Genomic DNA, 16,835 nt, shown 5'->3' on the forward strand with positions numbered 1-16,835 from the left:
TATTATTTTAGTCAGTTATTTCAGACCCTTAAATTAGAATAAATGAGATTTACTCATGGATCAGGTCCTACATCTTTTCTTCAGTTGTACACAGCCTGTGTTGAAACAAGTGTTTTCCCAGCAGTAAGATTTGATTGTCCAGAAAGGTGTAAACATTCCTTTTTCAGAAATTGCTTCATGTATATAGGTGAAAATAACACTCTCTTAGGAAATTCTAGGCATGGTTAGATTGTTTCAAGACCCTGGTCAGGGTACTGAAATGGGTAAATAATAATTCCTCTGTCAGTTCACAAGCTTTTCTTCTTATACACACGTATAAAGAGAAACTCAGAAACACGAGATGATCGGAATCTGCCCCCATATGTTCCTCTCACCATGATCCYTTTTTTTTCTCTTTTGTTGCTTTCCCCCATAATTTACTTCGTTTGCATATTTTAGTGTTTCATACCATGGTGCCTGAGTCAATTTTCTTTTGAATAATTAAACAGGTACATGCCCTTGGAAAGTCATTGCACCCTTTATTGCCWCTTAATGTGTTAACCATGAGGAATTGGGAAAAGATGTTGTGCATTTTTGTTGACTGCTGTTTTATGTGAGGTTTGRATGTGATGTGGTGAAAGGGACTCAGAGAATATGCTGGAATCATATCTCAGGTACTCAGAGGATGTACCCAGAGTGGAAAACCWTATTCTTTTGCCATTTGAAAGGAAAATGTGAGCAACTTCTTCCTATAGAATAGCAACAACAATAATGATAATAAAAATAATAATAAAAAAATTAAAATTGAATGATTGATTGAGTCAGTGGCAATTCAGTCATGTCCCATATGTAGCTGGGGCTGGGTTTTAGGTAATGGAAGATTTTGGCCTTTGCAGAAGCAAATTCAAAGAAAAGACTTGGCCCTGAGTCCTCTGTGCTGTGTTTTTGGGAGAAAACAAAGAGAGCGAGTGGACAGGAGGAATTTTTCAGCTTTTTAATGAAGGTTGCTGAGGTTTCTCTGGAGGGGTGACAGAGGCAGGTGGGGATTGGGGTGGATACCACACTCTGGGCTGCTCTGGGGATGGCTGGGCTTATGGGGAGGTTTCTGTAAGCAGTGCAGAGCTCCAGGTTCTCATTAAAATCCCAAGCCAGGTGAGCTTGAGCAGAGCTGTGCTACAGATGCAGCTCTAGCCGTGATATTATAGGGATTTGTTAAAATTTTTCTGGCTTGGATAAACGAGTCACTGTTCCCATTGCAGGAAYGAGGAGCATGCGCCAGTGTAGGCCAATGACAAAATGTGCTTTGCTAAATTGCATTTTATTTTACTATTGTCTGGTAGTCATGCTTTACTTTACCCCCTCCTTTATCTAGTGAATACTCTTAATTGTAAACATATTTCAGTGTCTTTGGTCACTCTAAATGACATTAAAATGTCAGTTTTGCCTTCATTGCTCATTCAAGCCCTACTCTTTGCAATTAGGGTGCTACTAGAAATTTGTATTGATTTCCTTGTGGCTTTTTTTTATCCTTAGGATAGGACATATCTCTGCTTAAATGCTGCAAAATAAGCCAAGGCAGTTTGTGTTTTTTCAATGCCAGCAAATAGGTTTTTGGGATTGTGTGGCTCGTTACTCAGCATGCAGTGAGAGCTGAGGAGAGATCCCAGCTGATCCCTGTGGCCAAGGCTGCTGCTGGACTCCAGCTCTGCAGCAGGGATGTGAAATCTCTTCTCCAGCTGTCAAAGGCAGAGAACTCCTCTAAAACATAAAACTTCTGCTTGGTCAAGCTTGAGAAGAAAGTGCAGACTGCAGCTTATGCTTTCGAGGTGTGAGTTGATGAATAAACGTAGAAATAGGAGGAAAAGGTTATGGCAGGGTGGGTTTGGGTTCAGTGCAATCAATAGTGATTTATCCAGAGAAAAGGAACCCCATCCATTGATACASTTCTCTTCTCGTGGCCTTTGGAAGAACTTTCCATAGAATTGCTCAGCTGTGGTTAAAATATCCCCATGTCAGCGTGGCTGGTGTGTTCAGCCAAATGCTACATGAAACATGCCAGATTTTGGGGCTCATCAGTAGGGGAAAACACAGGGAATTATGGCAAGAGCTTGTAAAAGAGCAACCTCTTGAATTATGGAGATTAACATCTCAGGGAAGGCTACAGGCACAAAGCATACCTAAATAATGATCATTGGCTAAAAGGCATCAGTGCCTTGGAGATAAAGAACTGCTATAGATTGTCAAAGAGATTATCAAAATCCCTCAAACCAGACAGTGTTAATGATGCAGATCATGAAATGTGTGGTGACTGAGCATGGATTGTATGATCACTCATCAAAGGATTCAGACCTGTTGTTTTTTTAAGAGTGTTTTCTTTACTATCTGAATCAAATATGTCAGCTCTACAATCTGTGGCAGGTTAATTGAAATGCAGTGAGAGTGAAAAATCTGAGTCAAGCCTGAGGTTGGCATTTGTTTATTCTTTTATTAATGCAGATCTCTGAAAGTAAATGCTTCACTTGAGAAGTGTTGGTGAAATCAGTGTGATTTTCCATTCTTCCTCAGCTAGGAAGGATTTGGGCCATAAAGGAACAATCTCAAAGACCTCTTATTTGGCTGGATTGAGTGAAGGTGGATCAGGAGCTTGAGGAATATCTTATCATTAGTAGCATTGAAGTTAAGTTTCCCTAGCCAGTGATGGAGTTCATCTGGCTTGGGTGAAATCCTGCAGGTGGCAGCCAAAAATATGTCAAGGTAATTTTTGTTGTCTCCTTTTTTCCTCAGAAATGGGTATTTAATTATGCTGAATGCACATCAGAGGGAGGCATTTATGCTGRTTGCCAAAGCAAAGGGTGTTCCAGGTTCATCCTTTGTGGGTTGTTCCTGTTCTGCCAAATCCATGTGCACCCCTGCCTGTCAGAAACCTGTGCCTCACCTTGCCAGGGCTCCTCATTGGGCTCCTGCCTTAGGGTCAAGTGATATCCTCAGACACAATCAGCAGGAGAAAAATAAACTTATGAATCGTGAATCTGTAAAAGTCTTTGAATTACAGTGTGAGGGGCTGAAAATGTTCTTTTCTTCTCCTTAGCTGCACCTTTGGCTCCCATTGCAATGGACTCTTAGTGTCTTTAACTTTTTTTGATTGTATGGGACCACAATGGCAGCAAAGGATGGTTCAGGTACTGGGATKATATCCCATGTCCATGTATGCACAACAGAGCTGCAGGGGATTGTGATAAGGACAGGAATTTAAAAAGCCCTTTGCCATCAGAAAGTYCCTCCTTTTCAGTGGTGTGAAGCTATTCATGTGTGGGAGCCTGTGTTTGCATGGGGGGGTTGTATTGTTCAGTACCCAACACTGTCCCCTCCCTAGATCCAATATTTCATTTAAAAGCAATTTGCCTGAATAAAATAAAATATGCATGATGGGTGAACACAGATGAGCTCTGTTAATGTATTCTAATTAACTTGCTAAAAATATTTTAAAATCTTAATAAGCTTAAAGAGAATTTCTGATGATCAGATGCTATGTTAATGAGCATGGTATAAAAACATAAGAAGGTAAAGTGTGAAGCTGATTGGCAGTTGCAGTGCTGTCTGTATACCTAACATTTTTCTTGGGGAAAAGAAAGATCTTTGGGTTAAATTTTACCTTTTGTCTTGGTAACTAATTTCTCAAGATCTATTTCTAGAAAGCTAAATGAGCAAAACATTAAAAAAAAAAAAGAATTTACCTGTTTGATTTGGGGCATAGTGGGAATTTTATTGCTTAATTATACCTCAGAAAAACATGCTAAGGACATTTATAATAAAGTATCTGTGTTCTTTGTGTGTGGGAGAATGACTCTTTTCCTTTTATATACGCCATAAATCTCAGATTGTAGTCCTTTTTCTCTCTCCAGGCTATTAGGTTTCTGCAGACTGTATTTCATTCCTTAGCACCTATAGTTGCTTGGCAACAACATCTGATTTACATGAACCCAACCCTGTGAAAGAATAGTTACCTGGAACCTTTCTGTGCAGAAACCCTGAGAAATGCAGCAGTCCTCCTATTCACCACGACAATTATTAGGAAATATTAATTGCTTCTCTCTATTCATCTTCCCATAGCCTTTGTTTTTCAGTTAAAGGGGGAACAAACTCTATTCTCTGTTTAGTTCCAGCCTGCCAGAGGTCACACAATTCATTTATAAATAATCCACTTGGAAAGGAGGAGGTTTATTAATAACAGAAGGCTTTAGTGGTGCTCAGAGACCCAACTGGTACAAGTGGTCCCCAGTGCTGAATTCTTTAGGTACAGAAAGAATGAAGTCTAGAGCAGAGAAGTTACTCAGCACAGTCATATAGAGCAGGTCAGCATGGTTTTTTTTTCTTTTTGCTGTGAGTAGGTCTGTTACAGTTTTTAGGGAGAAAAGTGTTACCTCCTCAATTTATTTTCTTCTCTTCTTGATGTATGAAACTTAATTGAACAAACACAATAAACAGATTTTCCGCTACCTCAGCTAGTGTTTGGTGAGCAGTTACACCCTCCTATCAATTAATTTTATTCCTGAGAAGTACTTTTCAACCTATAGGTTATTTCTACTGAGAGGAGTAGGAGGTATGAAAAAGAAAAATCAAGAAGAAAAATTCTTCATCAGCACTGAACGAACACAAACCATTCTTACTGGATGAGGAAATGAAAAGCTACAGGCAATATGTGTGGATGCCAAAACAGTTGTAATAATTYTTCTGAAAAAATGTTTAAAGAAAAYACCCAAATTGCCTTTTTTGCAAGTTCTTTTCTGTTTTTCATCTCACTTATCCTTTGCAAAAATAAGACATTGCTTGGGYCTTGAGTCTTTTCCGTGGCATTTCCAGAGGTTTTTATTGATGTTGTTGATAARACACAAAGGCTGGTGGGGAGGGAAGCAGAGCAGACCTGAGAAGTGGTGGAGATCTGCTTTGCAAGTCTAGATCCCCAACTGATTTTCCCCCCAGGTTTGTTGTGCTTTGTGTTTCTCCAGAATCAGAATACTTGGTAGCATGCTCTTTCCTCTTGTCACTTGAGTGGCATTCAAGGTCAGGTCACAGCACCCTGTGCGTTTTAATTGTATCCTGTGGCTTTAGGTAATGCTGAACTTGCAGCTCATTATTATTGTATTTTCTCCTGTGGACATGTCTTGCTACTGATGCTCATAGTCTGCAGATTAACTAATGCAGAATTGAATGCATTTGTGATCTAAGTAACGAAGAGGCCTTTGTTCTATTCTTGGTTGTTCTTCTGATTTTGTGTGACCTTGGGTGGCTCATTTATCTCCTCGTCTGCTTTTCTCATTTTAACCTTCGATGGATGGTGTCATACGTTGATTTGCCAAAGYAATTTTCTATTTCCCTCAGAAGATTTGCAAGGTTGAACATTGCTATATGAGGACAAATCTTTGTTAAAAATGAAACTGTGGTTTTTGTGTTCCTAAATAACTCAGTGTCGAGCATTATTTACTGATGTGTGATCTGTAAAGCCACATGTGGTGCTCACACACAGCAGAGTTCTGATAGGCATGGGAGGGTCTGCATTTTGCTGAGTTTCAAGCACAAGTTTTTCATGTGCTGGAATATTTTGAGAAGATACTGAGTTGTGCTGCAATGCTGCCTACAGAGCACATTGAAAAAAAATTGTTGTAGTCAGTGAAAAATGCCTAATGTAGCAGTGACTTYTTTTATTAAAATGAATTTTTGAGAATATCTTACATGTTCCTTTCTCTGGGTGAACATCTCACCTTAGCCTGGGAACTGAKCAGCAGGAATTGTACATTTGCCCTTCCAGGGTTCCCAGAGGCACTGGGATACAGCTGAGTGCAGAGCTCTCCAAAACCTTGGGCTCCCTGTGGTGGGGACCACAGGACCCCCTCTCACATGGCACTGCAGAGCATGAACCTGCTGGAGCTACAGACATTCAAAGCCAGAAATTCTCTCCAGAGAGTTCTCCCAGGCAGTTTTCCAGTGCAAGGTCCTCTGTGATTTATCAGAATTTTTTTTTTAACTGTTAAATATCTGGATAGGCAAACTGACAGTATGTAATGTCAGACTCTTCTGGGACAGACTTTTTTAGTGTTCTGTTTTTGATAGTGGTTTCAGAGGTGAAGGCATTTCTGCCAGGCAATGATATTAGACCAGCAGCACTAAGCATCAGTGGTTTGTGGTCTTGAAATTACACCTTTTAATGAGTGGCAGAACTTACCATCCCTAGTTTACCAAAAAGAAATACAAGATGTAATTTAATTGTGGTCTTTAAAGTGCCAGCATGTGAAGGGGAAACCCCATTTGAATAGTAATATTTTAACTGGAAGGCTAAAGCCACAAAGATCAAGTGACAAGAAGTTTAAAGTATAAAAATATAAATTATGGGAAGAGTGAAACTATTTAAAGGAATCAAATATGAAAACAGCCAGTAGATACAGTAAATTCTCAGTCACTTTAGCTGAAGTTCTGTCTTTCTGAGGTCGCTGTAGTTCAGTGACTACACATGGGGGCTGGAAGGTGGGACCACTGTGTGAAAGTTGTGTGATCTTGTTTAGTCAAATGGTCCACTCTGATCTTTTACTGTTTTGGAGCTGTCTGTTGGTAGGTTATTAAAAAACTGGGASTGATGGCCAGATTTCAAATGCTGAGGCTGGGTCTCTAGATTTTGTTTTCAGACTGGTGCCACCCGTTTTGGAACATTTTTAAGAATCAGTTAATTTGTCACACTGGTTCCAGATTTCTTGTCTATTTGCTGAACAACTGGAATTATGAAATGGAAGATGAAGGTAGAAGTGTTGCCAAGAATCTATAAATAATTGTGGAAACAGGGTAAATCAAAGCAGTTTGTTCTTTGTTAGGTTAAGCTTTTAATTGGAGCCTTGGCTACTTTATAGATGTTCAAACAACTGCTGAAAAGTTTTTGTGGTTACTAGTATTTACCCCCAACACACAGTTCTTAGAATAGCCATGCTTTGGGTCACAAAATAGGAAAACTGAATGGCAAAAAAAAAAAAAACCAACAAAAAAATCAACTCAAACCAACCAACCAAACAAAAAAACCCCAAACCCCAAAAAACCCCACCTGATGTAAGCAATTATGTTGGTACATAAATCCTTTTTATCTTACTACTTCGTGTAATATATTACTTTTTTTTTCTTTAATGATTTCAGAACCTAGGAATTAGAYAAGCTAGAGATAGAAAGGGTTTATAAAATTGCTCCTAGTAAAAATGTCTTCAGGAGAGGACTTTCCTCCAGTCCATTTTTGGTGTTGATCAAAGAGATTTTAAGTGTTCATAGAATCAAAAAAAGGCTTGGGATGGAAGATACCTTAAAGATCATCCAGTTCCAACCCTCCTGCTGTGTGTTCTGTCTCTTTCCTTAAAAGCTTCAGAGAAATATTTTTTTTTAAATATTCAACCTTTGTCTGCAAAAATTCTTAGTCTGAATCTGCTCCTTTTCTTTTCCCCCTTGCCGTAAACTCTAGTGCTGAGTTGTGGATTTTTTTTTTAATACCTTACCTTTGGAATTTGTCCCAGGCTTCATCACAATATTCTGTCAAATAGAGATCTGYGCCTTAAAAAAAATAAATTAAAAAATCGCTGTGAATTGACAAACAATTGCAGCTCTGCAGTATTTCTACGAGAATTGCAAATATTTCAGGGGCCTTGTTGCGAGCGTGTCAATGTCTATGTTATAACAATGTTATGACTATTGATCTGCTTGTTCCCAAAGAAGTCTTTACCACTCATGKACCAAAGTTTTCCCTGCAGTATCATTCTGCTGCAGTCAATGATGTTGAACTGTCAGTGGGGTTGCATCTTGAGTAGATTTTGTTCCATCTGTAGTACCTCTTGGGCTGCGTGTAATTTTTTGGGGGTGTTCTGCAGTAATTTAAACTGCTGTTGAGAGATAATTTATGGGTGTGTTTTTCTGCATTTATTTCTTTCTGATATCTGTCAAGAAGGAGAGGGCTCTGAGTCAGCATTAAATTTTAAATTAATCTGAACTGAGCTAGACTAGGAGGATTTTCAGTTAGGTGATTTGGTGTCTTTAGGCTTTAGGTTGTAAAATACGGTGTTTTGTCTTGATTGGAACGAGGTCTTAGAAAAGGCAAATTTGGCATCTTGACGAAGAGCAATTTCTGCTCTTGCAGGTATCTTGAGAACATAAGGTGGCCTGTGACTCTCAGTGGCACAGGAGCCTTGGTTACTCCACTGTTCCTGCTCTATTTCAATTTAGTTTTTGCTCCTCTGCTCATTTTAGTGGTGTTATTTTTGCCTTGCAGCAGTGCGAACAAGAAGAATCATGCCTGGTCTCCCCCACACCACTGTAGAGACTTTATCTATGTAAGTGGCATAAATGTTGAGAATATTAGGCATATTTGTCATTGCTGCTGAGAAAATCAAGGCTTTTTTCCCCCTCTGTTGGATTACAGTTGGCTTAATGGTCGCTCTACTGCAGTGTCCTTAGAGGCTGATGATCAGTTCTATCTGTAAAAAAAGTTGTTTTTCTTCCCCAGGCACTGCATTTAAAAAATAAGAGTAAATTTTGTGTCTGGAAGATTTCTGACAAACATTTGAGCAACCCTCAGTGAAATTAAAGCATGTTACAAAATATATAAAAACTTATTTGCTTGCCAGTAAGAAAACAGCCACCCTCTGTGGCAAACCTGTCTGGCTTTTCTCAGTAATAAATTAGCTGATGCTTCAAAGTGAAAGTCAGAAACACTTCTGAAAAACAGTTTTTCAATGGATTTTACTTGGGCAGTTGTACTGTTAAAAAAAAAAAAAAAAAAAAAAGGAAAGGGAGAAAAAGGGTATATTCCAGTTTCCATTACTTTTGCCTCGTTCATGTAGATATTTTTTAGGACCCAGTCCTAGAATTCATGGGGACATAAAAGGCCACATTTAAAAGGGTTTAGACAAGAGAAATCTTTTACCGTAGCAGGAGTTAAATTTCAGTGTCTTTATATGAATAAAGAAAATTAGTATGAATTTTGGAAGYGCTAATAAGCAAGGAGGATGATTTTGGAACATTTCTTTGATAAATGGGACAAAATAACCATCTATTTTCATTTTGGTTTTGTTTTTCTTTTTTTCTGGAATGAAAAGCTAGCAAATACTGAGGTTTTTTTTGAAATTATAGTGTTTGAAGTTAATCAGAGAAATAAAGGAGGGGCTGATACTTTTCTTGTTGCTTGCAAATTGTAAATTGCAGTTATTTGCAATCATGCTTATAACTGGCATGGGTTCATGTGCATAATCAGCTGCTTTTTGAATACATGTTCTATTGTTCTCTTTTATTTATGGATTCAGTTGTGATGAGAAAGATGTTATGAAGCTGTTTGGATGAATTCTTGGAATTGTTTTTTAGGAGTTTTGAAAGTTAGCGAGTGCCTGGAGTTTGGGGTACAAACCAGGGCTGTGGGTAGCACTGAAAATTCAAATGGGGAAGTTGAAGAGCTTTCATCTTCAAAATGGAAGGTCAGATTCTGGTTTTTGCCTTTGAGGWGCATGAACCAGCAACATTCTGTACTGACACAGACAGAGTTTCTGTCCAGTTGAAATACAGCCAGATCCAAAAGCCCCAAGGTCAGGAGTCATCCCACCAATTTCAGCACCGGGATCTGTTACCAGTCTCACCTGACCCGCTGCTGGTGGAACAGGAGGATGAATTTCTGCCTCCAGTTTCCTTGCACGAATGATGCTGCAGAAGACTTTTGGTGCTAATTATCAGTATTACCCTTCTGATTGGTGTGAGTTTGCTGGTATAATTATTTTTCTCAATACCTACATTTATTATYACAGAATCATAGAATGCCCTCAGTTGTAGGGGACCCTCAAGGATCATCGAGTCCAACTCCTGSTCCTGGTCAGAGTGCTCAGGGAAGACTCACCCTGTGTTACTGCTTCCAGTGTCTYACTTGCTGAATCCACTGGATGCTCTTTGAATCTGCTCTTAATAAAATCTTTGGTTTTCCCTCCACTTTTGGTCTCGATCTTCTTAAATAGCTTCCTYTTCAGGGAAAGCATCAGTTCTGTGTTTGTAAATATATGGTGATGCTGGACTTTAGTCCTTTTAGGACCAGTGACAAAGCTGGACGTATATAATTGTAATTTCCCTCTTTTCTCAGGGACAATTTTTTTTCTTTTTCCTATGTACCTTTCAATGAGAGCAATATTTTGGCTGAAAGCAGAAGCCAGGAGATGAACTTGAACATCACTCAGCTTTTGCTGGATGTCTATGAACGGCACAATGGGTATTTTTGTGTGCACAGAGGGTGCTGCCTACTCAGCCTCATCTGGGAAAGTGCCTTTTGCTCAGACTTCCCACACAAACAAACTTCTTTACTTGGGTCTTCTTCTCTCCTCCTGTCCAGTGGAAATAATTATTTTAACTCAATTTTATTAGGTCAATCACCACATTCCACAGAAGAGAATAAATCTCTAGAATGTGTGCACATAGCAGGGCAACCCTGCCGTGTGCAACTGCAAACGCTTTCTAGATAGGGTTAAAATTCAGCATCAGCTCTCTAAAAAATAATTAGTTTTCCAATAAGAAGGAAATAAACTGGTTGGTTAGGTACTATGCAGGGAGCTTTTAATTAAAAGATGTTTAAATCTGATTCTCTCAACTGTCAAGAAATTGAATTCATGAATTATGTTTGCTACAGTTGTTTTTGGGGTTTTTTTTAGTAACGCTGTGACGTTCTCTTTGTGCAGTGCTGTAGGGGATGGATGGAAGCTCCTGACAGATTCAAACACAGCTGGCTGAGAACACTGCTGGTGATGGATGAACAATGTCTCTGTTAATGCCTTTTATATATAAATGATGGGCTTGCTTTATTTATTTATAAGACGTATCCAATTACACATCTCGCAGCAAATGTCCGCTGTTCAGTAAAGCACACAATATTGGTGTTAAAAAGGCAGTCCCTGAAATCGGTGATCAATGCATTTTCCTCATTCTCTGGAGAGAGACAGAAATAAGATGTAAATTTAGAATTCAGCAAATTCTTTGGGATCTAAACCTTGTCTGTAAGAAGTGACTGAAACTCAACCAGGGATGCTGTTGTCTGGCCACGTGCACGGTGCCACATTCACCTGAGATTTTGCTTCCCTGTGGCCTGGATGGATGAGTCCCACCTGCCCAGCAACACAGAGTCTGTTATCCCACAGAGATGACTAAAGTTCACTTGACTGTAACCTGCTGGGATGTCTTTTGGTGAAGTGAGCCATCCCAATTTCTCCAAGTGGAGGAGAATGAATAGTTCTGCCCTTCATGTAGCTTCAGCATAGAGTTTTGTGTGTTTTACTGTGTGTCTGTGAGTGTTTGTATTCAKGAGTGGATCCAATTTAGAACTGCCTAACCAACGTTAGAAACTTCACAGAGTGAATTAAGTTAGTTGCTTTTATCCAGTAGATTAGCTATATTCTGGAATAATTCTCAGTATTTTGCTACMAAAGAATTAGCCTGGATTAAGGTGGGTGTATAGATAATCAACATTTATCACGCATTTTAAATAATCAGCATAAATTAAACACTTTTAGACCCGAGGTCTGGTTTGGCACCTTGGAAGACAACTAACTCAATTAATGGTGGGGTAAATGCATATTCTTGTGTGGTTTGTGTTGGGTAGCAAATGCACTGTAAATCCACYTGTACTTTCCTGTTATTGATATAGGASTGGCTTGAGTTACAGGGATGGCATGAACTGAATAGTGTAGCCAAAACCTGAAYRTTCTGGCCTAGCAAGGAGTAAGTCTCCCATCCATYCCTGGATTCCAAATGCAAACATTTGGGAAGTTGTGGAGCAGAGGCCCAGAGACAGAGAGCTGGCATGCAGATGGGAGTGCAGGAAGCAGCTGAGCTAAGATGTGTTTGCTGTTCTCACAGGGGTGACGCTGTTTGGCTTTTTTTCTTTTTTTTTGGCACTTTGATGTTGTCCACTGCTCTTTCCTGCTGGTGGGAGCCCAGCAGTGGGCTCGGCCCCTTTCCCAAGGCACTGGAGAGCAATTCTGTCTTATTCTTTGATTTGAGCTGCTGGGAAGTGCAGCCACTGTGTTTGTTTCTCATTCTGTCTTGCTGGCTGTCTCTGAAATGTGGTGTTTTCACATGGGATATGGTGGTTCTGCAAGAATTTATATTCGCAACAAGGTTTAGCTAGACAGAATTGTGACTACCAGGCAAATAATTTAGAGTTTGGTCTGGTTTCTAGGAACAGAGGCTTACTCGTTATTTTTCACTGGTTTCTGTGCTATTATGTTGTTGTGATAATCTTGGCAGGAATCTGTCACTCTGTGTTGGTATAATTGAAACTTGTTTTCCCCGAGGAATCACTCTGCTGTTTGTTTTATTTGTTTACTGACATTGACAGAGATCCTAATGGCTTTTAAAACCCAATTTGTGCATCACTGAATATCCTCCAAAGAGGAAAATAAAATTAAATTTATCAGTAAAATAGTGTCCCTCCATGCAATGCTTTGTCTGGGTTTTGGGCTCCACCTGAGCACCCAGATGGGGGTCTGGAAAYGGTGGTGAACTCCATTTTCTGATTATTTCTAATTCTGTCTTCAGGGCTTTTGTCATTAAGATACTTGAAAGGATAAATCACAATAAGTTATTTTGGGCATCAGTGTAAGTTGCCCAACTTTGCCTTCTGAGAAATAAATTAGCTTTTATTAAAAAGGAAGTTAAGATAACAAAACAATAACCACAGTGAAATTTCCCTTTTGGGAGGGTATACATGATGGTATCACTTGCTATTGTCATAAATCAGGGTAATTAAATGTTTAGATTTTTTTTTTAATGTATGATATCAAAGTATTTATGCATTTATTTTGTTTTAAGCCTTTGAAGAACTTCAGTGAGACCATTTGGACTATTTATGTTCATAATGCCTTGCTGAATTGTGATTATGGATAGATGTGTGGCTTGTTGCATGCCATGCTCCAGAGGAGCATGCACCCAAATAAATGATGAGGCACAGGACAGACACCCAGGAATGTAGAAGAAAGGATGAATTTCTTTAAAGACTAAAGAACACAGGATATTTTAACACCCCCAAAGTGGCAGGTTTGCCCTGGATGAAGATTCCGATTTTTTTTTTAATTTTAGTGAAGTGATTTAGACCATCTCTAATTGCCTTTTGACACACTTCCTTGTCATTGAAGCGTATAGGGATTGCCCAGGTTTCAGTGAACTCTGACTGTGAACGTCATGAGGAGATAAGTTTGGAAAATACTGCTGATTTTAAAGGTTATCTGTCAGTTTGTATATGTACAGCAACGAGCCAAACCAATCTGACCTCAAACCAGAGCTGTAAGATAATAACRCTGCCTTTCTCACTGTGTATCTCCTTTGCAAATCTCCTGACATTGATAGCACCATAATAATAATAGATCTGCAATATTTATGTTGCCTCTTCTAAGAAAGTGTTCTAATGTGCCTTGGAAAGGTGGGTAATTAGTGTTATCTCCTTTTTCACAGAAGGTAAATTAGAGGTACAGACACAGGACCCTGACTCCCACCTCCTTGTTCTCACTGCTTGGTTCAGGAGTACAAATCTTGACCCACAGGCACTTTCACTCTGATTTGTACTTTTTATTGCATTGCAGTGCCTAGAACAAGGATTTTGGCTACTGGTGGTGCATCCCACAATAAAAAGATCTTACAGGTAAGTGGAACATTAAATCCTGACCTGAACTTGCAGTCACATCTCCATTTTTATTTCACTGCACCGAATCTAAATCACTGCAGCTGCACAGGAAGGTGTGGATATGGGATTGTGATACTGCTGCAGGTCTTTGGGGTTTTTCTTCAGGTTTAGCATGAAAACCTTCGGCCCAGTGCTAACTTTATACTGAACTTAGGGTTTTTTCCACACTTGACTAGTTTTATGAATGTGTATCTGGKGCACTGGTGATTTCCAGGGCTCAACGCTTACATCGAATCAATCAGCAAAGAAATCGAGAAGAAACTTCATATATAATACCTGAGATTTTTGTTTTGTCATTCAGGTCAAAGTTAAACCATTGGTTGCTTTGAAAGGGAATTATGCTGATGTTGAACCCTGGAAAAACCCAACCCCAAACAACAAACCAAACAACAAACCAAACAAACATCCTCATACAAACCTCAACCCACTGCCCTGGTGTTACTTGTTAGCATCACATCAAATACTGGGAGCAGGCTACATTTCTGTGTGGTCTGTTCTCTCCCTTCCCAACCTCCTTTTTGCTGCTGTAGCTGCACATCCAGTCTGGGTGAGATCCTTCATCCGTCTCCTGGAGAACAGGGAACCGTGTGCTCTCTGCTTCTGCCCACTGAGACTTGGCAAAGCCTCTCTCACAAATGGTGAGGGGCCTCTCACCTGGCTTTCGACAGCACAGAGAGAGACATCTGGATTGGGATTCATGCTGCCCAAATCCAGTCAGCTGTGATGTGATGTCTGTTTACGATCTGTCAGCCCTGTAACAGTCGGGGGAGATCCCGTCTGTTGCAGTGCAGAGGAAAGCGGATGGTGTTTTAACATAACAAATGTGAAAGTCTCCCTCTGGGTGATCCGAGGGGCTTCCTGAGCTCCAAGGGCTGCTTTGACAAGTTTCTCTTTAACTACAGGCTCCAGCACTGACCTAGAGGTAGATGTGTACTCCAAAAGACTTAATTTTGGGCCATGTCTCGTCACTGGYGATATTGAACACAGGGTGAAATGTTTTTTGGGGATTCCAATCCCTTCCCATCAGCTCCAGARAGCCTCAGCTGCACACCATTCTCTTTGACAATTGCACTAATTCTCTGCACCACAAAACCTGAGCTGGATTAAATGGAGGTAAAAGAGCACAAAAGCAAAAAGCTGTTTTCTCCTAAGGCATCTAAACCACACGTGTGTACAACTGCTGGTGGTGCAGCTGATTGGGGAGCAGCAAATTTGGCATGTTTTGCCTGCAGATGTCACTTCTCTTCATCTGCTTTGGTTACTTTGCCTAAGAATGTGACACTGGGAAATTAACTGATTGGTTAATTGCATAAAACATTGGTGCTTACAGGAGTAATTCTGCTAAGGATACATCAGGAAAGATTGGGTTTATGGATGAGTTTGTTTTTAAAGCTGTATTTCCAGCTTAGGTGCCAGGAGGATCTCTTTGCTGTGGAATGAAAGCAGAGAATCAAACATTCTTAAAATGTGTAATTTGGTAACATACAYAGCTGAGAAATCATAGGGATTGGGAGAGTGGTGGCTGGGGTGCTCGCTTTTCACGTGTAACGATTCAGCTGGTTTTAAAACTCATTAGAAGTGTCTTAAAATAATATGATCAATACAGTGTCTTTCACTTAATCACTGATTAATTGGATCTTTCTTTTTAATTTAATCAAAACCTCAGAAAMCATATCAGTTGCATAAGGAATAACAGCTTCCACCCTTATCATGGTCAATTTTGGATAATTTGTTCCAGGGCTATAAAAGACTATMATTTAATTAATCAACGTTCAGTAACTCGTATATTTTACACCACAAAGGAGGCAACTTAGGAAAATCTGTTAAAAAAATTTAATAGGGTAGCTTTCTCCACAGTTCCAGGAAGTTTTTATAACATATGTGGTGCTTGATTAATGACCACATGGAACACAGTRAAATATCTTAAGCAGTAAAACCTCTAACAGTTTCTTTTAAAATTATTTGTGAGCRATACCACAGTTCCAAATGACTTACTAAATATATGAACTTTGAATAGTTTTATTTTATAATCATGGTAAAACTAAATGTTACTTGTTAAATTGTTAAAATGTTATTTATAGTATAGCACTTACTAGCAATCAGCATAGAATAGAGCTACACTGTATGAGGTTCTGCAGAGATTAAAAAGAAAAAAATTGCTGTCCAAAAGATTGTACAGTTTAAATTTAAAAAGTGCCTACTAGAGATGAGGTGAAGATGCGGATGGGGAATGTGTTGAAACAARCTGGTGGTATTGGCCGGCAATGGGCAATGGGACCAGTGCTCCTTGACCTTATAATTTCCAGAGGACTTTTTAATAAATATCATGATTCATTTTTCATTTTTCCTCTAGCATTGAAGCTCATGTATTGCTTGMTTGCAAGTGAAGTTAGGCACTACTGGCTTGGCTGTCTTAACAAAAGAGAGCATTTAAAGTGTTGAGGTCAGGCTTTCACTGGATCCTAGTTAGCAACCAGCCACTTTGGTTTAAAATTATGAAGCTTAATTATTTTCAAAGGTTTTGATTTGCAGATTCTCCACAAACTTTCAGAGAAAGAAAAATYCTCTAGAAATTTCACATACTATGCACTTCTGTAGATAAAATGGATTGTATTACTGAGTCATCTTTTGTGAAGCTCTGGGGTCCACCATCAGCAGGGTTGTAAATTCCAGGGTCAGGGCTGCCTGCTGCTAATTCAAATGCTGGGCATTTCCAAGTGCTGGGCATTCTGGCCTTATTTCAGACTCAATTGCATGGATTTCAGTCAGGTGAGACATCTTTCCCTTTGGCAAAGGCAATAAAACCAGCACAAGTTATATCTGAATTGYTGCCTGCCTCTTGTATTGCTCAGCCTGAGGGACACTTGCAGTSCTAGAAGTGATAAAATCTAAATGGAAAGCGTTTGTTGACAATGTTTTTGGAAAGCAGTCATTGAAGTTCCTATGCCCCCATCCAAATATGTCTTAATTTTCCCCCTTCTGCATTGTTTTTCTAAATCTACACTGTGGGGAAGAGCACACGCACTCAGTAGATGTGATTCCTTCCTTCCTTCCTTCCTTCCTTCCTTCCTTCCTTCCTTCCTTCCTTCCTTCCTTCCTTCCTTCCTTCCTTCCTTCCTTCCTTCCTTCCTTC

General features: G+C 39.5%; 1 protein-coding gene across 2 annotated transcripts in view; it reads left to right on the forward strand.

The window, feature by feature from the left end:
• XYLB (xylulokinase) overlaps nt 1-16,835 on the forward strand; it is an 81,109-nt gene that overhangs the window by 53,274 nt on the left and 11,000 nt on the right. For both annotated transcript variants that reach the window (XM_057365406.1, XM_057365407.1), the window contains one exon: nt 13,602-13,660. In XM_057365406.1, the coding sequence (XP_057221389.1) occupies nt 13,602-13,660 (59 nt within the window). The remainder of the gene's footprint in view (nt 1-13,601; nt 13,661-16,835) is intronic.

The sequence above is a fragment of the Malurus melanocephalus genome, unplaced genomic scaffold (assembly GCF_030028575.1).
Source record: "Malurus melanocephalus ecotype Western Australia unplaced genomic scaffold, MMel_1.1 scaffold_52, whole genome shotgun sequence".
Taxonomy (NCBI): Eukaryota; Metazoa; Chordata; class Aves; order Passeriformes; family Maluridae; genus Malurus; species Malurus melanocephalus.